The following is a 26,033-nucleotide window of genomic DNA, read 5'->3' as shown; positions in this document are numbered from 1 at the left end:
GACGACACTTTCAGTCCTTCAAATGAAGACATAAAGATAACTACTACCAAGACTGTCATATCACTGGTAACAATATAAAAATGCTCTTTATACATATATTCTTCATAGCGATTCTCCTTACCTAATACAGGGACGGATGCGCAGTTTTCTCGCTTGTCAGTGGTCAAATTTCTGACATAGTTAGCAACACGTTATCTTTTGGCAAACGCTGTATGGGCTGCCAAATTTACCGTAAAGCTTAAAGAAAAAAAGCCTGGTATTAACTAATTATATTCCTAAAGAACCGATCAGTCAGGTTCTAAACAGTGTTCATTTTTCATTAACTCACTGTTGCAGTGGTCTGAAAAAAAAAAACTCAAAACCTTGCTACGAAATATCAAGGGAAGCCGTGCTAAACGAAGCTATATTTACCTCCACGGCCAGTTGCGCAGGTGAACGTGACGCACGCGACGCACACAGACCAGATAATTCGGTCAGTGAAAGCATGGAACAACTTCTTCGTCTCACTAGTTTCTTCACTTTTGCTGTACCACTCAATCTTCATGAACAGGCAATACAGGCCGCAGAAGAGACACAGACACCAGAGAGAAACCTGGGTCATCTGTAATTGATACAAAAGCGAGAAGTTGATGTTGTCCGGCAACCTGCTGCAGACTCTAGAATAGGTTAACTAGAGCATGATAGAATCGCTCTTCAAAAAGAAGTAACAGCACCAACCACGTGTTCAAAAGGTATTAAGCACGAAATGTCTTTTGGAAGAGCATTGCTTAAGTGTAGAGTTTCGCGGTAGGTTGCGTTCTTCCATGTACCGCCACATTCCACATTCGTTCTGGCGTTCCTCCACGTCTGGAGCGTCCTAACGAACGCGGTTCTAGCAATCGCGAAAACGAGAGCTTGGAATCACTATATTTCAGTCATTATGTTTTTATTTTGTGCGCGAACCTCCAAATCAACCTTACATTCGTCTTAGAAGACAAAGAGAAGGACACACAGTACTCGTGCTTACTCAGCGTTCGAACTTTATTGTAAATAAAATACTGCAACATTTACCAATACGTGCTCTGTTGATGAACTCTCTATAGAGTTTTAAGTATGGTGCGAGGCTTGATGATTCCATAAAAATAGCAAATTACAGTTTAATAAAATGCTGCTGTAGGAGTGTCAGTTAAAGCATTTTGCTAGTAAGCCTGAGCGTTTGAGTGCCTGGAAATTTCAACGTGAAAGAATACAATTTTTTCCATTGTTTACGCTCATATATACACGATTTCTGATATCTAAACAGCTGTCTAGCTGGGTTTTCAGAATTGAGCTCCGTGATGGACATAGCGAACATAATATTGCGTAATGTTTATAACGATCTAAAAAGTTGCTCTCCTATCGAAGTCCTTTATGTAAGAGGACTGAATATTCATGAGGGTTTTATCATTTGCTGGACAAAATAAAACATCATGCCTAGGATTTAGCATATACATGCCTTAAATGGGTGTGTGCCACAGTTAATAGGACAACAAGAGAAGCTTTTGTAATGGTTTGGATCATTGGACGACCCACTCTTTAAGCTATTCGCACAGTGTGGCACCTGGGTAGTCCTTTGATGTTATAAAACGCTTTATTACTCATAATAGCGCAATTTCTTTCCCGACATCAAGCCTGCCTAAGGCCAGTTTTGAAACACGAAGCAATAGCCGGGGTGGCTCAGTGCTAGAATGCAGGGCTGGCACGCAGCGGATGTGGGTTCAACTGCCATTGCTTCCATGCTGTTTTTCATTTAATGAGTTTTTTTTATTTCTGAGATATCCGTTACGGACACCAGCGGCGGCAGTGGCGGACAACTATACGGCGCTGGACGTGTGTTGTGTTTTGATCGCAAAAGAGAGTCCACTGTAAAATAGCAAAAGTAGCCAGAAATAAGCCATGACGTCAACGTGAAATTTTTGTCGCCAGACGGTATCGTAAAGTAGCGAATATGGTGCCGTCCACGCACGTGAGCTGTGTTCTGATCTCATAGCAGCTTTCGCTGTAAATTGCAAAAGACGAATACAAAGAAGGGGCTTTACACACATGGGTGCTGCGTTCATGTGTGTCAAGCCTCTTCTCTGTTTTCGTCTTTTGAGTTTTCACCCTGTATTTTATTTATTTATTCAATACTGCAGGCTCATGGTCCAAGCAGGGTTGTTAATTTACCTATATAAATAGAGATATAAATAAAATATCAATTGCAGCACGGAAACAATAAAGGGCAAATAAGGTTTTCTGGTAAGGCAATTCATCCATCATACGACTAGTAAGGCAGTTTCATTCACATGTGGTTCTGGAAAAGTACGAAAACAGAAGCAGGAACGTGCGAGAAAAATATGGGATCAAGGCTATGGGGTGTATTTGACTAAGGATGCTGCAGTGATCCGTCATGTTGCCTTTCTCAAAGTGTAGACTGCCGTTGGTGGCAACTCGGTGCCATATTCACTATTTTACGGTACCGTGTGGCGACGAAAATTTCAGGTTGACACCATGGCGTTTTTGGCTACTTTTGATATTTCATTTTAGTCAATTAGGAGATATTTTCTTTATTATATGCCGACAAAATTTACTGTTGTTCAGCTTTTCAGCCGTGTAAGCCGACGCATGCAGCGTGTTTTTCCACACTAGCAAGCTGCAGCGCACTGTTGCATATCGGGTGTGTCAGCTCGCAGTTGCATCTGCGCAGAGACGGAACGGAAAAGGCGACGATGAGTTAAGGCAACATTTATGTGCTGTACGAACTAAGGCGTCATATATTCGCCACTGCAGTCCACAGCTTTTGCGTTATCGGCCCCTGTGCCATATTTTGATTCAGTGCGAAAACAGACTGTGTTTATTGTTTCTAGCTACATTTTATCTTGATTTTCGAACATCATTCTACCTGTCAAACACTGTTCTACTTTATATATTATAGATAGAAGTGCACTGAATTCTTCAAAATTTATTCATTTTTTTCGCAATTTGCTCGTGCTTTGAGAAGAAGCTGCGTGCTCTCATTTCTAATGTTTAGTTTATTCCAAATGGTATTATTTATTATGCACAACGAAAACTGCGCTCGTATATTATCGCCGTCTGTTCTGTTCGGCTGCAACATTGGCGATAAAGGTAAATGACCATGCTGCTTTGGAACGTTTAGATGGCATTCTGGCTCCTTGAGAATAGCCAGAAGATACACCAAACTGCAATCCGGCCTAACTCGTTCGCTTTTTTCCCAGCTTGTCGGCTGTCATCAGCAAGCAACCTTTCTTTTTTGCCCCTCACAGTGCAACTGGCAAACAAATACACGCTAATGGTGTCATTTATAAAATTAGTTTTCTATCTAGCTTGCGATATTGCAATGTATTTGAGTAATTAGAAACGTTCTTGAATACGCCACTTCTCAAACAATTCCTATGGTGGTTTTGGGAAGTTAAAACCCACATATCATTCAATTATCTAACCCACTTCTTGTGTCTGCGTTCACAGACCAGTGTAAAATTCTTGTTGCTTCCCGTCAGTGTGCGCAATTCTTCTGTTTTTTATGCCAACCTAAATTTTTCCTCTGACCTTGGTGCATGTAATACACGCAATAAAAATTTGGTTTTTCTCTTTTTTTGCATTGCTGTCTCACCATCCCTTTGCTTTTTTCTATTTTGTTCTTTTGCATCTGTTCTTTGTGCAGAGAAGGTGCATCACTTGTAAAAAGCCAAGATAATTTTTTGTTCTTTTAAGGAATAGTGATTGAATGAATGAATCAAAAAGTGAATGAATTTGCAGCTTTGTTTTATCTGCCTTTAATTATAAGGAAGAAATTTTGGTGAAGTTGGTGCTTGTATTATGTGCGATCCAAGCAATAACTCAAACGAGGCCGGCCTGGGACACCTTCACAATGAAATAAAGCGACTAATTGTGCTAACAAAGAAATTTGGCTTCGTTTCAACGCCCTTTGACTGTTTTTCAACTACATTCCATTCAGGCACCAGCAGTTGCTTTCACGTATTGCCGAAATTATGCAAGCGGCTGTAACATATTCAACAATATTCAATCCTGCATTGTAAACGGACTGATTATTGCACTCTTTGTAAATTAGCTCACCTTCGAAATGCTGGCCTTGCCGTATTGCTCTACGATCAGAAACGTGATGCATCCAGAGAAGAAGCAGACTCCATGGTAGAACGGAAGCATGTAGTAGTGGTTCATCGTGTCTATGACAGTGCTGTCAGAAAATAGGAGGTAGTGAAGGTATGGATTATTGTAAGTGTCCCTATTTATGTATTTGACATGAGTCTGGCTTGCTCGATAACACCAGGAGTTCTCTATTGTTTAGTCACTCTCTGTCGGCAGTTTCTATGGTACAGAAAAGGGTACCGCATGACGGCAGAAACATTTCAAACACAACGTACGCGATTTTAATGTAAGGGAGACAAAAGAAGTGGTTCCATAATTTTGTCTGCAAGACGATCTGTGACAAAGCACCGCTTTTACACAGCGGCCGATCAACTTTGATACTGTAACACAAAACAAATGTTTAGTTGGCCCGATCACAATATTTTGTACCCTTTGCGATGATTAGCCGCTATAGGCTGAAAAATAATTGCTTGTCCATCTAAGAGCATTGATTTTTGCTATTTTAGTAAGTGTGTTCATAGAATTTCACAACCATTCAAAGCCTTATAAAAGTAACATTGTACACTTGTATATTACATCGTTTGATCAAGGCTAAGAACGCGCGTAGTAAGGTAGCTCATGATTCACCGACAATCAAGTAGCGCTTCATACTGCCTTCTTTTGGAGCCTTCAGCGTTCTCTGATTCTTAAGTTATGAGTGTGTTGACAATACAATACTGTCGTTAAAATATTGCTGGTACCAACTATGAAACGTAAACCTTGCACATTTTTTTAAAGTACCTGTTTATTAACTTCTATCACCTGACTATGTTTGCTTATTTCGTGATGGAATAGTTTTCTTGCAGGTTCTATCAGCCATAATATTATACACTTACTGCTTAGTTTCATATAATGCACTCTACAAAGAAAGAACACAGATCTTACGCCAAGTGGCGTTGCTATCAATTGAGATATGTTTCAATTTGTATTTCCGAGTGCCTTGTCATGGTGGTGCATCGAATTTTGTATGACGTCTTTGTTGCGTGGCCTGTATAACGCTAACTAAGGTTATTTTTCTTTGAAGCTTATTTTTCTTTGAAGCTTCAGATGCGGTCTTTCATTCCCAGTGTGTACAAATGTACACGCTAGGTCGCTGGACCCAATCCTTGCCGTGGTGGCCACATTTTTGATGGAGGCAGAAATTCTTGACGCCCGAGTGCTTAGATTTAGGTGCGCGTTAAAGAATCCCAGTGGGTCGAAACTTTCGGAGCGCTCCACTACGACGTCTCTCATAACAATATATTGGGTTTCGGACAATAAACCCCAACACAATGGCTTGAGACTTAATGTGCACACTAGTGCAGGCTTCTCGAGTGAACAACTGGCCATCATTTAACTTCATAATGCTACGTATTGCTGCAGAAGATCATTTTGCTGGATACACAGCCATGTTCAACGATTGATGCACATGGCGTTTTTCAGGACGAATGTGAAAAATATTTTTCTTCACTCGGAACAAATACAACCTGAAAACCATCTGTGCATACATTTCCACTCTAAAAGTGTATTCTTCTTATGCAGGAACTCAAGCTTGCTGGTGGCAAAATAAGTAGCTAATTGTTTACACATTTATTAACTCCAACAACTAAAGCTCACACAAAACATCGCTTCATTTCATTATCTTGCTTGGAACGTAATACTGAGTTCATTGGAGTTAAAGCACGTGGATTTGACGCGTTTTCGACAGCATATAATTTGTGACTGAAGAGACTGAGGTATAACGTTGAAAGTGTGAAGTTTCCGATTCTGAATAATCTCGCTAAGATGAATAAATCTTCAGAAACGCATTTGGTACGTAATATTGCTGACAAGTTACCATTTGTATATTTTTGGGCAACGTTACCCCTACCTACGCCAAAAAATTGTTAACGACGTAGTATGGCATCTGACTTACTTAAGTTTCACTTAAAAAGAAGGAGTGATTGTACATCATTGTAGTTCAGTTATTTACACTCCCGGACCGGCATTTCCTACGGCATAACAAAAAGTGCCCTTTCACCATCATATATGCGTGCATATGTGTCACGCGGAACGCCACTTCATACTTCATTCACTCTCATCCCACATCGGTTTGCCTACTGATTAACATCGTACAGCTTTTCTTTTGAAAGATGGGTGCCTTTGCACTTTTCCTAATAAAGTGTCTTTTGTGTTTTGAGTGATGATGTTTTTGTGCTATTTTATTTCATGCTAGAAAATTTAGCTCCACGAACTTTTATCTTGTGCAATTCTGCACTATGTCCAACGTTGTTGCTTTAAAGAAAATCAGAAAACGAGGATTTAAACACACTAGTGTTCAAATCCTCGGAGTGATGTACAGGAGGAGTGATGGAGGAGGAGTGAAAAGGAGTGATGTACAGGAGTGATTTTTTTTCTTTGTGGTTCCTGGAAGCGGCAACAGGAGCACTCACTACAGCAGGTGGTTTATGCAGTTACGATGTCTAACACGTCAACCTTATACATGTATTTAGATCATGTCTAGCTACTATAAAGACGTGACCTATGTTCTAAAGTAGAATAGTTCAGCACAAACATGGATCTTATATTGACGACACGAAGCAAGGCGAGACGGCAGAAGTGGTGTTGGTCTTCTTTCTTTTTTCTGATATGTCCTAGTTTTATCCTCTCGTACTCTGTGCAGTGTTTTACAGATGTTTAGGAAGCCCGGGGCGATTTCTGGGCGTAACAAAGATAATGACAGCACGCCTTTTGCGATAAATTTATTGTTTCATTGGAACGAACATGTATTATGATTATTTTGTAAATTACTATATTGTCAGGTGTTGCCTGCTGCGTCGGACACGATGCGTCCTCTGATGTGCATTTAGTTTATAAAGACACAAATATTATTATAACGTTTTAGAAGTAAATTTCACTCTCATATTTACTGTATCAGTAATTCTTTCCAGCTGTTCACTGCCACTCTTTATCAGCATGCACACCATGTCTACTTTTCATTAAAACGTTCATTTGATTGATATGTGGGGTTTAACGTCCCAAAACCACCATATGATTATGAGAGATGCCGTAGTGGAGGGCTCAGGAAATTTCCACCACCTGGGGTTTTTCAACGTGTACCGAAATCTGAGCACACAGGCCTACCACATTTCCGCCTCCATCGGAAATGCAGCCGCCGCTGTCTGGATTTGATCCGGCGACCTGTTGGTCAGCAGCCGAGTAGCTTAGCCACTAGACCACCGTGGCGGGGTTTTCAATAAAACGTTCCCATAGGCTGTCCACACGTTGTCACAACATTCCTTCATCTCTGTGTCATTTTAATCGAGTGGCGAAGAGCGTTTTTCAGAAGAACACAGCTCCTTTTGTTATCTCACCTGTACGAACCTTGCACCAGCACCATGAATGGCGTCATGTTAGTGCCGTATATTTGCCACGCTGCTATGGCGCAGGAACCGAGTGAGAGCATAACAAAAATGAAAGCAGCCAGCCGATTTCGCCTGAGCAGAGAGAAACAGACAACATGAGAAACAGACAACATGAGCTGATGACAACAACGTATACGGCGTGGCTCCTTTCCACACTCGCATGCAGCTACTTCTTGGCTGTGTATTGGCAATGTCCTAACACTGTCACGTCATCCAGCCGATGTCATGAGGAACCTCGGCAGGAATCTTAGCCGACAATATACTGTCAGCACTGGCCAGGAATGCCTTGTTTGTGCTACGCTAGCTTTAGACAACACAATGCTAGAAAAAAACCGAAAACAATGACTCGTCACAAGGCCGAAACAATGAATGCGATAGCAAAAGCATTGCTATGGTATACAAACAACGCAGGCACCTAACTCCAGTTTTCTCATTCCTACTTGACGTGATTTTACGGATCCAGATTAACATGTTTCTACGTTATTCCGGTTAAAAAGAATGTTCTCTAAAACTACAAAAAAATGGCTGAGCAAAGGTCACTAAGGCCTGGCAGTGGCCCTTGCTGTGTTCATGAAACTGGCTGCAGAGAACAGACTGTGGGCACCGCAAACGGTTAGAGAGCATGGTTATCTTTGAACATCATGTGAGAGAACGGCAGCGTCAACGTTTCTACAACAAGAACACATATATGCAAAATTTGAACATATTGTGCACTTCAAGTTACTAATTTACATTCGCTGAATACATTCACAAGAATGCCCCTTGAACAAGTAAATGTCGAACGAAACGCAGTTTTTGTGCAGTTCGTCGTCTCAAACATAGTCAGCGCTGAGACCACGCCATGTATACGAGACGCGTGATCATGCTCCGTGACATAACGCGTGTCAGCACCCGCAGGCGTGCCCCTATGATGAAACTTCGCAGTTGTTGCTTGATTTGCGCATGCCTGCATCCCTACTTCCGCGGCTCAATATCATGCTCTTTCGTTTCACCCAACAAAAGAGATTCCTCTCTGATGAGTCAGAGACGCCAGACCTCGTACGTGGAACGATTGTATAGCATGTGCCCTTCGCAACACGGAAACACAAGCTTCTTTAGATGTTTTCTTGAGCGTCATTCGCGCTCGTTGCTGAAGCACTTTTACTTCCGCGTACAACACACGCTACATGAGGGTTGTTACCCGTTTGGACAAACAGGCCCTCACGCGACAAGATTAATTACACAGTTTCCAGTGAGACGCGAAAGCTTCGTGAAAATACACGGGGGATGGGGAGAGCGCCTGGGCTAGTCGCATTGCCTATGATACTCCACAGCCTATGCTTTTCAGCTCCATGGGGTATGCTGTTCTCAGAGAAAGTAAAAAAGTGGTATTGCCTGGTATTATCGTATCTCTACATATCACTTGAAACTCACACTCTTTGGAATCAACATTTAATATACGTCGGCGTTTGCACGGCGCGCGGCAAATATAACATAGCACATGTCAAAATAAGTGTGCTCGTTTTTTTCTTCTAAAAGAGAACAATTTCAGAGATTTCGTAAAAAATATATGGTACCACAAGATAACGCGCCCGGCTTCTCTAAGAAAAGGGCTGTTATGTCTCGTTTAGTTGCCCAATTATTCAATCGATGTTGCGTTGAATGCACGGCTATCACGAACCAAATACAGGGCGTGTCGCGGGATCAATTGTGTGAACCAGCGCCAAATTTTGATTGTGGATAAACACTATTGACTGAATAAATTCATTTGTCTCTCTTAAAGAGGCCCCCATTAAAAACGTCCACCATAGGAATGGTAGATTCCACCATCCACCGTTTTGGCGGATATGGTGCTGGAAATATTGGTGGCAAATGTTATGGTGTCACGTGGTGGATGATGGAATGCCGGCAATGCTGAAGCGTGAAACGGCGTCAAAACCACCACGATGAACTGACACTAAAAAAAGAAAAAGAATAATTCTGTAGAAAATGATGCAGAAAGCCTCCGTAAAAAATGTTAGCACGAAAATTCGAACGTGCGATGATCTGGTTTCCTACTGAACACGCTAATCAGTGCTCCATGCCGACTTGAAGGACGTTTGCTGTTAAAATGCCACTAAACTTACGAACTCACCATTCAACATTAGTTTTGCTTGTTGCTTACTCCAGGTAGACAGAATCTGCACCTGCTACTAAAACTGTCAGATTTATGAAACACCAAGAACTGCTGCTTAGAACGGCTTCAACTGTGGTAATCGCAACAGTGCTATGTTTTTTTCCTACAATTCCTAACCGCCAGAAAAAAAAAAACGAACTGGACTAAGGAGCATGTACAGTTCACTGGCAGTTACTGTCAAGTTTATTATTCGTTTCTCGTTCGTACTAAAGGACGACTTCTCCTCTGGATTTATGACGCCTGTGAGTTCATTTGATAAATACGCCCACAAAAGTGATTGAGCAATGTGATGTTTTCCGTGTAACTTACAGCACAGTCATCCCAGCGCACAGCCGTAGCTGTATCGTTATCAACAGCTACATAATGGCTTGGCCAAAACAAATGCAGTGCGCAGAAGGCCTAATGAAGTACATTGGTTCAGTAAAAATATGAATGGAGGGGTCTGTGTTTCCGCATTGAAGCCAGAGAAGTGCCGGCGAGTGCGACCAGCGTCTGTCGGTGACGTGAGGCGTACGTTTGCAAGAAGTTCTGGCACCACGTCGCACCGATGTTTGTCGCATTTTGCGCGAGTACTGTGCACTATCAAAAATGCTACATTTAGGTTGAATGATGCAATGGCTGTGCTGTATTGTACTTCTTACTCCTCAAAATTGTGTGTTCTGAAACCCAGAAGCGCTGTTAACACATGTACGGGCTCGGTTGGTAGGCGTACCTTTGGAGAAAAGCATGGTGGTAGAACAGAAGGGGGAAAGTCGAACTCGCTGGGACACGTCTCGACGTATGCCGAAGGTAGAAGTATATGCATATTATTGTCGCACGCACTCTATTAACCTAAAAGTACGGCTCAAGTAATTGGGTCTTCCAGAATTGTCAGAGTTGCGTTTCTAGCATGGGCGCATCAAGTGACCGCTGTATTCTGCTCTGCCGTTGAAAGGGGCAATTGCGAACTGGAGCTCATTCATTTTTCGACAACTACGCGGCGATGTAACACGTTTACTGTCGCTTTTCATTGTGACACTTCTAGTAATCTAATTGATTGATTTGTGGGGTTTAACGTCCCAAAACCACCATATGATTATGAGACGCCGTAGTGGAGGGCTCCGGAAATTTTGACCACCTGGGTTCTTTAACGTGCACCCAAATCTGAGCACACGGGCCTACAACTTTTCCGCCTCCATCTGAAATGCAGCCGCCGCAGCCGGGATTGGAACCCGCGTCCTGCGGGTCAGCAGCCGAGTACCTTAGCCCCTAGACCACCGCGGCGGGGCTTTAGTAATCTTAACATCCCAACAAAGCACCACATCGCGCATGTGAAACTAATGTGTACGCGTACGAAATGTAAACATTCACGGCCACAATCTACGCTCCACAAAAATTGAAGCGTTGTTGACACCTCTGGAAAAAAAAACGTGGTAGAAAGCGTTTTGAGCGGCGTTGGCTTCTTTCGGCCGTGAACACAATTCTCTGTGCATTTCAGAATGAAACACTAGGAATTATCAAGTGATTGCACATAGTGCCATCTGCATTTTCATCATGCCATCATCATCCACCAAGCTTTCATCATGCCACCGTCACCCAGATTGTTAAACGAGTCATCCTTCAAAAATGTTTTGAATCGCCACCATCTGCGGGCATTTTTCACTGTCGCCACCACTGATTCGCCACCACCACCCCCATCTGCCACCATTTTTTTTTCACTCTCGCCGTCATAAGCCACTATGACCACTACAGCTTCCATCATATCCAGCATTATTTCCACCATAACCACCAACAATACCAGCATTCTCAAACCCAGGATTTTTGAGAGACACCCATCAAGCAAAACCTGACTGGCAGTACTGTTCTCGTGACGTCCTTCACTGCTCGTGTATTTGAAGCAATCGCTTCCCACGAAGGTGCTGCGCCTGGCACCTAGAAAGTGCATGTTTCGTGCATTGTTGAAAGATAGCACCAAAATAGGAGTGGTGTTCTTGTTCTTTTGGCTTGATGACATGAAATTAAGGTATAGGGCTACAGCTGTGAAAGTAAGTACAGTAGTAAGACGGTAAGTTGGGCCAGTTGGTTAGGATCCATCGTGAACTTACTTACAGCACAACACCAGAAAAAATACAAGACAAGGAAGGAGTAGAACAGAAAGAAAACACAGCGCTGACTCACAACTGCTGTTTATTGAAAAAAAACAGGGTGAAAAACCCTGTTTTTTTTTCAATAAGCAACAGTTGTGAGTCAGCGCTGTCTTTTCTTTCTGTTCTACTCCTTCCCTGTCCTGTATTTGTTCTGGTGTTGCGCTGTAAGTAAGTACAGTGCCTACAACATCTTACGCGGAAGATCTATTCGCTGACAGTGGGTCTAGCTAACACTGTACAGAGAGCACAGTACTGCTGGCGAACAGGGTAGCTGGAGCGTCCATTCCACGGGAACCACGTTGTCGTCTTTCTGCATTTGAGTGTCATTTAAATGCTTGCACCGGAGCGACAGCTCTGTGCACTTATGATTACCCCGGCCAGTAAGGCACCATCTCGGTGCCTGGTAAATGCGCTGGTCAACGTTGTAGGGCTTAAGACAAGAAACGTGGACTACTTCAATTCTGGGTGTAGCAGCCGACGAGTTTGTATTTCGAAAATCTTATAGGTCACAGGTGTGACCTGACGAAGGGCTCTATAGGGCCCGATGCATCATGATAGCTGTTTTTTGCAGTGGCCAACACGTCAAGATGAGTGCCACAAGAGGACAGGAGAGCCCACAGAAAAAAACGGCATCTTTATGTCAATGGTCGTAAAGAGACTTCTGTGCTCTCTGCGGTGACAATAACCGAGCAAGGTCTACCACGCGTGCTCTTAGGGCATGGGTTACGTCATCTTGAGCTTGCGAAGTAGAGGATGGTTGTTCAGACGAAAGCAGGGTGTCAATGGGCACTAAGGGATGACGGCTGAGTAGTAGTCAGTGGTTTCATGCCGCGACGAGTTGTAAGCGAAGGACATGAATGGCAGAACTATTTCCGGATCAGCGTGGTCACTGGATACGTACCTAAAAAGCATGTCTTCCATTGTGTGGTTGAGGCGCTACGTAAGGCTATTAGTCTGAGGAGGGTAAAATGTGGTCAATTTGTGACGAGTAGCACTGAAGTATATCATTAACCACGTGAGATAGACAGCAGCCACCACAGACTGTGAGCAGGTGAGATGGAGCGCCATTCTAGAGAATGACGTCGTAGAGCAGGAAATCGGCAATGTGAGTCGCGCAGCTGGTTGGTAAAACTCGAGTGATTGCATACCGAGTTGCATAATCTGTGGCCAGTGTAATTCATTTATTTCGAATTGTTGAAGTAGAAAAGAGCCTAGCAGGTCCTACCGCCTTCTATAAAACGGCTCGGCTGGAACTTCAATAGGCTGAAGGAGACCGGCAGGGGTAATCGTAGGCTTCTTTCGGCGCTAGCAGAGGTCGCAAGCTGCAATGTAATGGCGAACGGAGCAATAAAGACTCTTCCAGAACACCCATCGTTGAACGCTGTCGTACATTCTGGAGACACCTAAGGTCCAGAAGTTGGAGCATCGTGAAATTGTTGCAAAACATTGTTACGCAGGTGATGTGGTTCGACGATTATACGTTCAGCGCCGTCAGGGTGTAAGTTGCGGCTGTACAAGACGTTGTTTGGAAGCAGGACTCTGCCAAGTGAAGGGTCAGTATTTCCTGATATAAGGCGGTCAGTGATGGACATCAGCCATGGATTTCGGCGTTGTTCGTCCGCAACGTGCTGAAAGTCAGTGATGGATAAGGTGTAGACATCGGATTCTAAATCAGTGGAGTTGGGTGGATAAAAAGGGTGTCGCGATAGAGAGTCGGCATCGCTGTGCAGCATGTCTGATTTCTACACAACCGAGAACGTGAACTCCTGTAATCGTAGGGCCCAACGTCTCAGTCTTTGTAGGGTCCTTATGTGTTTACAGCCAGCAAAGCGCACGGTCGTCTTTGATTACTGTGAACGCATGTCCGTATAAGTATGGGCGGTGTTTCGCAATGTCCCAGACAAGAGCTAAGCATTCCCGCTCAGTGATAAAGCACCATCACACGATGGTGCCATTCTGTATCTAAGCGAGAATAGTACTAATACCACGGTCAAAAGCGTCGGCGCAAAGCTCTGTTAGAGCGACCGAATTGAAATCAGTCAATACAGAAAGTGATGTAAGGGTGGAAACCAGCGATGCAAAGGAAAGTTCTTGGTCCTCACCTCAGAAAAATGCCGCATTCTTTTTGAGTAAATCCATTGGGGGCCAAGCAATATCCGCAAAGTTCATGACAAAGTGGCGCAGGTATGAGCAGAGCCCAATAAAACAGCAAACTTTTTGAGTGGAACGCAGAACCGGAAGTTAGCGGACAGCACAAACTTTTACAAGGTCGGGTTGGGCACCAGTGGCGTCAACAAGATGGCCGAGCAGTTTAATCTGCCGTCGTCCAAATGACGAATTAAGTTGGTGGCCAGCGAAACAAAAAACGTCAAGAATTGCTGAGAGACGGGGCAGGTGGCTTTCAAAGGTGGGTGAGAAAACTAATACATCGTTCAGGTAGCAAAAGCAGGTGCACCATTTAAAACAACGGAGTAGACGGTCGACCATATGCCTAAATGCACCCGGAGAATGGCACCACCAAAAAGGCATGAACTTAAATTGGTAAAAGCTGGCGGGCGTAGTGAATGCTGTCTTGTCACTATCACAGTGGTCGACCGAAATTTGCCCGTATCCGGATCGCAGTTCAGGGGGCGAGAAGCACTTGACACCATGGAGGCAGCAGAGCGCATCATCGATTTGAGGCAGAGGATAAGCGTTCTTTTCTTGGTGATTCAAATGACGTGGCGATAGTTGACCCACAAGCATTAGCTGTTGTCCTTTTTAACTAAAGCAACAGGGGATATCCAAGGACTCAATGAAGGCTTGATGACGTCTTTTTGAGCATTTTTTCAACCTCTCTTTCCATAACTAGGCGTTCAGCGTGAGGCACGCGGTAAGAGCGTTCGAGCAGTAAGGAGGTGTCACTGGGGTCGATGCGGTGGGCTACGGTGCTTGTGCGACCCAGGGGATGGTCGTCGATATCAAATATATCCAGGTAAGAAAACAGAACACCGCGGTGTGCCTCAACTTGAGATGGTAACAGGTCGCCGAATATCATTTTGCTAGAAACACCTCACCTTGCGGGGTGATGACAAGTTTCGTCACAGTTTTGGTCTTAAGGGTGAAAGAAAAAAACGTACATTCCTCCAGGGAGGAATATTTTGCTAAAGTGATGCCTTGAGGAAGGACTTTGGTTGACGTGGGGAAGTTTACTACAGGAAGTAGTGCCGAGTTGTTAGAAACAACCACCATAGTATGTGGTGGTGTGATGTAATGCGTAAGGGCCAAATAAACCAATTAGGGGAGCCACGAGACAGTCTCTATCAGTAACGAACGAAAAGGGCGATATAGAAACGTACAAAGCAGCCTGGGGCGGTAGCCGTAGAGGCTTCACGGATTGTAGCCGAGTGCAACTTAGAGGAGTGAAATCAAAGCACAAAGGCAAATCGAGCCGTAAAATGCTTGAAAAACATGAATTGAGGGCGGCGTGAGAGGCTAAAAATTATTTCCATGGATGAAGGCGTACGGGCCAGCATCGAGGACTGTGAAGAGAACATAAATGTGGCGGTCGGCGACGGTAACGCGTAGAGTACACATGCCAAACACTGATGCTCGGCTTCCGTTGGCCACTCGAACAGTCGAGAACATAGCAAGCATGACAATTTTTTTCAGGTGAGACTGAAGCGTAGAATTTATAACAGATACTTGGGTACTAGTGGCAATTAGATCGGTAACGGTGAGGCAATCAAGGGCACCCAAGGTAAATATCGTCTAGAATTTGTAGTCGGTGGAGGGTTTTCGGTCCGAGTCGTCAATGCAGCACCACCTCCAGGAGCTGCACTCATAAGTTTCCGGGTGATGACCAGAATAAGCGGGTGATGGAAGGCGGTGGCATTGAGGGCAACGGGACGGGTGACCCCGAGGTGACGGCGAGCGGCTAGAGGGCTTACTCTGGGTGACTTCATCAGCGTAGGATAGTTTGAAGCGTGCAGACGAAAGCAAGCTGATGGGCCCTGAAGTTGATTATCCTGGAAAGCGAGTTGGGAATACAATCCATGATCCTGACAGTGGTCTATAGGGAAGCTTGGCCGGGAATACAATTTTTCCGGCAAAAGAAGCAGATAGGTCGATCGTCTTGCGTGCGCTACTCAGATGGTTCTCGGTAGCGTGGTGAAAAGCGAGGAACCGAAGCTACAGCAGGAACAAGTGGAACAGCGTGGTGGCCGTTATTGTGGACATGAGTGGTCGTGGGCTGAGTTACATGGACGCCCAGGTTGAAAATCCCCTTACGTAACAAGGCTTGAATGAGGGAGATTGTGGCCCAGTTGTCTTGCACATGGGGCTGGTATGTAGCGGGTCCCGTGGCCTCTAGCTCCTGGTGAACAATCCTCCCAATATTAGCAGAAGGGGCGTAGCAGAATCCTCACAGGGCGAAGTTGCAGCGGTGTTTGGGAGTCTCTTGAATCGGTGGGTTATTCGCCTGCTTTTAGTTGGCATTCGGATGTGATAGAGTTCTTTGCTGCTTTTAGCTTGTTTACATCGTCGGCAGTTCTTACACATTGGTATGTTGAAAGCATCATCAGCGATGCCTTTCAACACGTTGCTGATTAGGTCCACCTCCGTCTGTTTTTCTCAGTCTTCCAGCACAGTGCCAATACGTCTTGGATGTACCCGACGTACGACTCCGTCGATGAATGAACACGCGACGCGAGTTTTGCTTGGCTGCCATCTGACGTGTAACTGACCAACCGAAAACGTTACGACGCTTGTACTTGCACACGTCTCAGCTGGATCATTCTTGTTCATGCGTCTGATACCAGGAGCGTGCCGTACCCTGGAGGTAGAAATGAATATTTGCCACAATAAGCGTCTTGTCCCAAATTTATTGTTTGCTGACGCGCTCGAGTAATACGAGCCATTCTTAGACACTTGTGCTGTTCATGCCGTGAAACGAACCAGGGTCGGTAAGACGGGAAGGGATCACAGGTAACAGAGCCGGTGAGGACTGCAAGGCCAGGGTTCTGGTTTGAGGGATAGCAGCTAGACAAAGGTAGCGTCCACTGCGAAGTTCCAGAGCCGAGTTGCGTGAAGACTTCACACTTTCCACCGAAAGGATTTTACGGGAAGCATTTATCCACTCACAGCGGGTCTAGCTAACGCCGTGCAGAGCGCACAAAACTGCAGACCATCAGGGTAGCTCGAGAGTCCAACCTACAATAACAACGTTGTCCTCTTCCTTCATTTGGGAGTCGTTTGATGCTTGCGCCGGAGCGACAGCTCTATAGACGTAATGATATACTGGCTAGTGTGCTGTCTGCGGTGTTCTAGGTGCCACAAGAATGGATGAATGCCGGTGGCTGCCACGTGGAACGCTGCATCGCGGTTGAGTGCCACGACGCCGCCTCATTTGCGTAGCCCAGTGTGCTTCCGCAGTATTACCGATAGGGCAGCTGTAGGTTTCAGTTTTGATGAAACCGAAGTGGTTTCTCAGTTCTCATGTAGAAATAACAGCAAATTCACAGAGATAATGATGATGAGTAGGGCGAAGCGTCCGTTTCTATGTTTGTCTGTCCATCTCTATGAGACAGCGCAATTTATTGTAGATAAGGCAGAATCTACTAGGTAGGTAGGAGGGACGAGAGATTGCCCTACACCGTGAAAAGCCGCCCCTAAAAGTGACCAGTGGTTTAAGGGTTTGTTTTTATGAAATACATTATCTGAGAGATTTGTGCTTCCATGCAAAAGTAGTCAGGCTGAACGAACCTTGAACTGTGACAGCTGGTTCAACGTAGGCAAAGAAGAAGTGTTATTAGTATTGCAAGAATGCTTGCAGAAGGTTTTTTGTGAAACAAACTTAAGCGGCTTTCTTTCAGAAAAATACACGAATACAGCTGTACGTAAGTGTTGCCAAGATTTTGTCTTAGAGAGTTGAGGGCTCTAGCCAGTTACACCCAAGCTCTGGAAACCTATTGTTCTTACCCTAGCTACTGTAATTAGTCGTTTAGCCACGTCCCGGATATGAGAAACAGAAAGGATCAAAAAGGCTCTCTCCTTCGTCCTCCAATAAATAGCCACTTATATGCTGTGAGGACTAAGTGAAATTGTCCTTGTTGTAGCAACCGCTTGGTATGCTTACCTCGAGCCATTTTTTCTTAATTAGCAGCATTTCACGATATTTAGGAAAGATTGCTTTTATTAACATATATTTTATGTAAACAAAGCATCGAATCATACAGGGGACTATACTACAATTAGATGAAATAATCACTAGATATTGAACATATGAGTGGCGGAGAAAAGAAGAAAAACTTTAGGTTGTTGGTGAAGTTTTCTTGCTTGGCTAGTACCTATCTTATATAACCAATATAACCATAAATTTTATATATAACAAATTTGTACAAAAAGCGACTTCGACCGAATTTATTTGCTGTACAGATTTTTATATTGTTGATTACAAAGGGAGGGGGGAAATTGAAGATGAGCAGAAGGAGAGATAGCAAAGCAAGGTATAGAAAGAAAAAAGAATGACCGACAACAAAGACAGCGAGAAAAACAGAGAGAAAGTGGATGCAGAAAGTTTATAAAAAGGAAAAGAAAATGGCGCCAGAAATAAACATTAGAGAGGGAGAAAGAAATCAATAAAACAAGTAAAAAATGCACACACAAAGAAGGAAGAAAACTAAAAAATAGAAGAAGAAAAGACGAATGATTGCAAAATTTAGTAAAATATGAAAAGCTGCAGTAAACGCATAGATGGGAACGAAGGAGGAAATGACATAGTGCTATGTGCATGTCTTGAGTGTTCTTCTTTCGTCTCCGGTTATATGCGTTCTATAGGTTTCCATAATGCCTTACCAGCTAGCCCATCAAGCCATTGCTAGCGACACAACACCAGCCAGGACTAACTTGGTGCCCACCAGCTCCACCGGTTTTCTGGCATTTCGCATCTAGATCCAAAGTGCGCTCATTTAAAAAAAACATGGTTCTAGAGGAGTATGTACTGTCAGAATTCTGTTAAAACGATGCCAAAACCAGCAAAAATCAGTTTTAGAAAATGGCCTTCATAGAGATGAAGCGCCAGTGATACGCGTGAGATACTCTGTGATTTTTCTCGAACTCTGCGGTACAGCGTATGGTGGCTAGAAAGTCGGAGCAATGATTGCCTGCAGACAAATTAAGCCTGTGTGACGTGCATCATTTTGATTAATAGGACGTGATGATGTGATTCCCCTCACTTTCGTAATAAGCGCAAGCTGCGTCGTTCCTTCTGGAAAGGACGACACTTTCAGCCAAATCGGCAGGTGTGTGCGGTTACAAAAGAGATGTCCGATGTTTACAATTAGTGATGAGTGCTCAGCTTCAAAAATTTGCGCAGTTGCTATATTGGATCCTCAGGGTACGGTGCACTCTCCACAGTATACAAGATTCTTCGACGGCTGATGTCACAGCGCTGCTGCAGCACGCGCTTTGCTGGAATGTGTACTTAGACAATTTTTTTTTCGTTCTGCTGGTACTTTTTCCCTAAATTTTTTAGAATATTCAGGAAATATTTCGGGTACCGCATCAGGTTTGAGGCATTGCTTGTCGTGATGAATCTTGCTCACAACGCTGTTCAGGGTGGTGGTGAACCTGTGCTCAATAAAACTGGTAAAACTGCCTTCAAAAACTACAGAAGCTGGTTTTAGAGTTCTGTCTGCCCACCTAATTTTTCTGTACCATTCTGCGAGAAGTGATTCATCAGGTGTGGCCATGAATATAATATGCACAGTTTGTTCGAGAGGCAACCAGTTTGTGTTAAAGAGTACAAAACGGGTCCTTCCCTATGTTACTTTGGCTTCGACATTCTCGAATATTCATCTCATAGTCTCTGTGGCGACTACCACACAAACGCGACAACCACTCACACACCCTTTGATGACATGAACAACAAACAGGCAATCTGTTGATGACACTGACAGCACGATTGCACAAATCGATGCTACTGCGGCAAATCTGCTGGCGTAGCACACACACCATGTCGGCACCCATCTGCCTGGCAGCGCCCCTGGCGGCCACCACGGTCATTCATCCAAATGGGTGCCACCCTCCTTGATTAAAATAGCTGGTGAAAGGTACACTAGTCAGTCAATTCTAGACACTATAAAGTAGCTTACAGATCTTTTGCTGAAGATGGAGAAGTTGAGGAGGAAGTGTTCTCAGGTTGCTTTTGACAAGGTGTTGCGAATAACCACAAGTACGTTGGCGACTTTTCATTCAGCAATTTATGCTGTGAAAACATGTACAGGGAGCATTGATAGAGAGAGAAAGCAATTTTATCGAAAATGAACAAACACCAGTCGATGAAGAAGCTCCTTGTAAATCACGAGGAGCGCATTCTACTTCATGTTTTCTGGTGTTCTTTATGCTTTTAACAGGTGACCCGTTATTGGTCGAATGAACTCCTATAGTCTCTGGGAGAAATATAATCATTAAGAACTGGCACACAATCTCCTCGGCCTCTTCTGGCTCTTTTGGAATGCCTGAGCCTATTTGTGCAGTGTGGAATGGGATAACTGGAATGGGTGAAAGAACCAATACAGATAGAGCGATTGTGTGCGTTGGAGGAGGCGAAAGAGATGCAAAGAGAAGTGGAGAGGAGAAGAAAATAATGAACCAAAAAAAAGGTACACAACCTCCCGCTAAACGAAACCATGGGAATGTGCGAGCTAACGCTTACATTGGTGACAAAGTTGGCGCAGGCGCTCATCACGGCGTTGAGTAGGAGAGAAACCTGGGGAGGCGAAATGCACGCAGTGATTGGCCAGTGTTTCTTACAGGAACATGCCAATCACTCTCAATGGGCAATAAGAGACCGAAGACTCCGATTGGCCACACACACCCACAGTCTGCTTTTAGTTAAAGCGTACACTGATAATTTTTATATTTCATCTACGCACAGAAGAAATCTCCTAGCGGTACTACCTTGATATCAAGATGCAAGATAGTGGCGCGATTCCTGGTAGCCTTTCTTTTTCCACGTTCTTTTAACTAACTTCAGTTGATAGTTCGTGCTCTTTGCGTCCGCTTCAATCGTTGTTTCCTCCTTAACTTTGTTCTCCGCAGCAACTGTAGTGCATTGTTTTGAGTCATGGAAAACCAACTAGATTACTACCTCACTTTGTTCACTTTTATTTCATGTACAACTGGCTTCGAGGTTCTACCCGGTCCCCCGCCTAACTTTAATTGTTTCTGCATCAATATCATTGTGACAGCAAGACAGCGAACCAGGATGTGCACCTATTATTTGGCAAAAGGACTCGCTACACCAATAGGAACAACAATGTTTCGTGGAATCACACCAGCGGAGAGCACGACCCACTGTCTCTGCAAAATTATTTGCCAAGAGAACTGGAGGCAAGTACAGCTTTTCAAAGACCATATTTCGGCTTTGTGCACTTGCTCACTAAACTCTGCAGCTGGCAAAAGTATAAACAGACGCTTTTTTGAGTTAGTGGAACATCAGGCAGAATTAGTATGGAAGGAACGTTTGCTTACCTACCTTGTAAGCAAAAAAGAACGGTCTCGTACAATGAAAGGAGGACAAGAGATGCAGCCATTAACCGGCTCGCACAAAGCATACCACGAAGAAATACCGGCAATTTTTCACAAGGGACCTAAATTTGCATAACAGCGTAAGCTGGATGCTGCAGAATACGTAAAAACATAACGCAAGGTCACCAATGAAATTCCGAAACAGGCGAGATTGGTGGGAATCAGAAACGGCCTAAAGGGAATTGGCATGAAAAAAAGCAGACAGAGATTAGAACCAACAGCTGGAATGAAAAAAGTGTTGACATACTTCAGACAGCTCTACTTTAGTTCGCTTCTATCAGACAAGATGGTAGTGTTTGTTATAACGAGCAACGCCATGCACTATGAAAAAGCGATAGAAGCACTTAACAAGCATTTCGCGCAAGACAACAAGATGAACAAAAAACGTTAAGAAACGTCACGGTGAAGCAGGAAACTCCTTTCTGTAAATTCGAATAAAAACTGGCAAAGAGCCTTAAAAAGAGCGACAGAGACACTCAAGAACATATTTCGCAGTTAAGACACATAAAAAAGGGAACCCGTTTAGACTTACTGTAGAAAGACGCTCGATCTGACAAAACAGCTTGGAATGCTTTTTACATGAGTTCCTGAAAACCCTTGCCGTTGATGATCCTTTTCTCATTTGAAACTCAGACGCAGTAGAAGAATCCTTCAAAACACCGTCAAGGTTATACATTGTTTTCTGCAGATGTGACTCTCAGAGCTCTCATACCTGTTGGATGTTCTATCAGTGAATTTGAAACTGATAGATTTCAAAACCCATGCGTGATCAGTATAGTGAACTTTATGAAACTTCTTGAGATTTACCAAGGTTCGTTACGCGTATAATACAGTAGCGACAAATAAAAGAAAATTGATAGGATTTGCATAGGATCATGCATGTTCCCTATACTCTCAGACTTGTTCCTGGCGGTAGGACACAGGACACTACACGAGCAGTTTCAAAGGTCCAACGTGGCGAAGTGCTTCAGATACGTCGACGACTACTTCAAATGCCTGAACCAGTCACAAGACAGAATCAGAGTGACAGCAGTAGTCAATGTTTGAGGAGGCGCACGAGGTTTTCAATTTACGGACTAAGTCTCTGCTGAAAACGCTGTGCAATACCTAGACCTCGACTTAAAACATGAAAGAAGCCACATTTTCTACATGCACCGTACAAGAGGAGAAAAAGCTAAGCTCCGCTTTGATTCCGCGCGCTCAAAACTAGTAAAAAGGGTCATTGCTTACGCAAGCATGACACAATCTATCAGAACGTCCTGTGCACACAGATGCGATGAGAGCACTAACCTGCAAACACAGCGCCTACGAGAAATTGGCTACCCAGACGGTGTGCTCGTATCATTTGAGGAAAACATTCCGAAAGATATGAAACGGAAGCGAAGCAAACAATTGCCCAAGCATGACAGACAGCCGGTAGTGGTCCCATACGTTCACAAAGCAATTCCTAATTAGAAAACGATAGGCATGATCCGAAAGTCCAAAGGAGTGTGCCAAAAAAAGCACTTCCTGGTGCGAAGACGGATGCCGAACACGTCATAGGTGAAAAATAGGTTTACCGTGTGGTAGCCATCGTATACTCTACCTCACTAACAGGTGGCAAGGCATAAGTTGGTCAATTGGGATGATGCATCAACGAGGGGTTCAAAGTGCATCCCTAGACATCCCACTGAACGGCGATTACAGGCAACCTTTTTAAGCAGCGCAGGGAGTGTGGGTGCAGCCGAATCTTAGAAAAAACGCCAGCTTTCGCCCGATCAAGAAATAAGACTACAAGCGAAATTTCGGAAGCCTTTCACTTACTGGACCAGGAAAGCACATGTCTCGGTTCAAGCTCCAATTTACTTACCCCGACGGAAATCGTATTTATCAAAAGCTAGGAATACTGATTTAGTCAGCATACTCGGAAAATAAATCTGCGTCATCGCTAGATCTCGTAAACGTAATCACCTTACATGTAGCATCTAGAGAGGGTTGAGCAAGATTTCTCCACCCTCTTGATAAACCGGCTTTTTCCTGAAAGCCTTCTTTCTTCCATGTTCTTTCAATAAACTTCAGTTAGGAGTTCGCGCTGGTAGTTCCAACTTCATTTCTTGCCTCCTCCCTAACTTCGTTTTGCGCATCAACTTTAGAGAATTTTTTTCAGTCATTATTCTCCTAACGACCGCTGCCTACATCGGCGTTGCGAGGCGCGAGGGAGGTAGAAGACGCGCATTCGTAATTGACGTGTAGATGCCGTGGGAAGGGGTGCCTATAGGAGAGAGAGAGGGGGTGGAGAGCGTATGCTAGCAGACGCTCCTGCATTGGCGCTGCGAGGCATGAGAGGGGTGACGCGCATGCGCTGTAGAGGTGGTCACGCTGCAACCACATTGAAGTGGACCATAAAAAGCTTCGCATCTAAAATTTCTCAGAACACAAGATTTCACCCGGGTGTCTACGGATCAAAGGCCAGTGCTGTAATGATTCGGCTATTCTGGCACGCTAGCAGAATTACGGGAACCATATGATGCAGATATTACATTTCTATGGGCGAGAGAATAAGAAAGAAATAAACAGGAAAACAAAAAAGAAACAGAAAGTAAGAGCATCAGGAAGAGTGAAATACACAGTGAAAGCCAAACAGACAAAAATAAAATCACTCAGAGAAAAAGGATAGCATGAGCATTCATTTTTTATCATACCTAGGGGGTGGGAAAGGCAAGGGTAGGTGAGGAGAAAGGTAGGGCTCGCCGCTTTGAGTTTCTACAGTGTTTGGACTACACGTGCGTAACCGTCTCAAGTTTTTTGCACTGGGAAAGTCGGATTGCATCAAATATGAAAGAGTCTTGAGACCCAAATAAAACTGCATACTTGCAAAAATTAACGAGAAAAATTTTCCCCAAGTTTGTGAAAGCTATCCTTCTACCTAGGCAATATAAAGCACACTTAGAAATAACGACGCAGAGCAGCCCTTTTCAATAAACACACAAACACTTCCAGCTTTTAACGCATCTGTCATTCTTACGAACAATCAATACAGATGCAGCATTGGCAGTAGTCATTCCCCAATTACGCAAGTATTGACTACTGAATAAAGGCGTCTTTATAGTGCCAGACACTTGTAATCAGTGCAGTTTATGCAGGAGAAAAAAAAAGAGTTGCCGCAACTTCACATGTACTACATACCAAATTCAGAAATTATTTTACAGGTTAAAGTAATACAGTTTGAAGAGTGGTGCTCTAAGGCATGGTGCGTTAACTGTGTTTGCATTGGCTTCTAGCAGTGATGATAAATAATATTGAAAATAATGACACTTGACCACGTACCCTTTCTGGCACTCTCGTCAAAGATCTAGTTTACTTTCCCCATATGCTGGATAAGTGGAACTTCTCAATTTTTTTCTGAAAGCTTGACCTGAGCCTTGATCATTACTACAAGAATTATTCCCTTTTTGCATAGAGTAAAAGGGTTATATTCGTGTTGTACTTACGTCCTGCACGTCTGAATGACAATGACAGCCACTACAAATAGTTGAAAGTCTGAAGAAAGGTACCACAAGTGCAACATGGTGGACTGAAAAGAAAGAACACATCAGTAAAATAGGTAGTGATGAAGACATCTTATTAAGCAACAGAAATGAAAGTTTGCGATTAATATCTATTTACTCGAGACTGGCAGTGTTCAGTCAAGCAGTACTGAAGAGTGTTTATTCCAACACTTGCACAAGTATACATATACCAGCACGGAAACACAGCAGTAATGGAGGTTTTTGGCACGTTTGTGCATTTATGAGTACTCTGCTGGGCAGCGCGAAAAACACATGAGAAAAATTATATTGTCCCATAAACTACCCTTCACTGTCTGCGTGTTTTCGCCTTCCCTCTTCCGAGTTTGAGAAATACGGCTGGGTCATTCCATTCCAAGCATCCGCAGTCTTTTTGGCGACCGTCTTTAATGTATTTGAGAAAGAATTGATGCTGATATAATCCATTGAAAACAGTGAACTTTGGTCACGTGGCTGCCTTTTGAACTTCTGAGATTGTTGTCTATGCGTTGTTTGTGAAAAATGTTTTAAAAGTACCGCTTCTTCTTTCTATACCAAGTTTGGTCTACACGTTAAGTAAAGGGGCTTTTATAAGGTGTTTGAAGTTCAGTATTATCAATACAACTTTTTGGCCACCTACGCCTCCGAGAATTTAACAAAAGTGTGTTTGCATTCTTTATTGCAATACTGCACTTTGTATCAATATCTGAGCATTGAATACTTACTTCACAGAAAGTATATTTTGAGGTAAACTATTTGTAGAAAAACTGAAGAACGAGGGGACGGAGCTTCGCGCAGTACTATGTTGAAGGGACAATCATGATCAGTGCAATGGTCCTGCGAAACGGGGGAAAGGCTAGGTCTTTCGGTCCCAGCGTACAAGCGGCCCGCTTCTAGCTTGTTTTATTGGATTTAATTAGGTTTTTTCACTTATAAATTCATCTCAAGCTGGTAACTTTTCAAAGAAAAAGCATCGATTTCACAATTTTGTCATTTTGGTCCATAATTAACCACAATTAGTGCCACTTAATGGTCTAAATAAAAATTTTATTCATACCTAGATAGAAAGCAAGTAAACATTTTTTGTACATGGCAAGTTTCATCGTAACAG

General features: G+C 43.6%; 1 protein-coding gene across 4 annotated transcripts in view; it reads right to left on the bottom strand.

The window, feature by feature from the left end:
* LOC119160843 (nose resistant to fluoxetine protein 6) overlaps window positions 1-26,033 on the bottom strand; it is a 202,331-nt gene that overhangs the window by 11,948 nt on the left and 164,350 nt on the right. For all 4 annotated transcript variants that reach the window (XM_037413098.2, XM_075880667.1, XM_075880666.1 and 1 more), the window contains exons 11-14: window positions 24,869-24,951; window positions 7,497-7,619; window positions 4,093-4,213; window positions 412-601 (exon numbers count right to left, since the gene is read on the bottom strand). In XM_037413098.2, coding sequence (XP_037268995.1) covers window positions 412-601; window positions 4,093-4,213; window positions 7,497-7,619; window positions 24,869-24,951 — 517 coding nt within the window. The remainder of the gene's footprint in view (window positions 1-411; window positions 602-4,092; window positions 4,214-7,496; window positions 7,620-24,868; window positions 24,952-26,033) is intronic.

This window comes from Rhipicephalus microplus, chromosome X, assembly GCF_043290135.1.
Source record: "Rhipicephalus microplus isolate Deutch F79 chromosome X, USDA_Rmic, whole genome shotgun sequence".
NCBI classification, from domain to species: Eukaryota; Metazoa; Arthropoda; class Arachnida; order Ixodida; family Ixodidae; genus Rhipicephalus; species Rhipicephalus microplus.
This window is presented reverse-complemented; position numbering and strand designations above follow the sequence as displayed.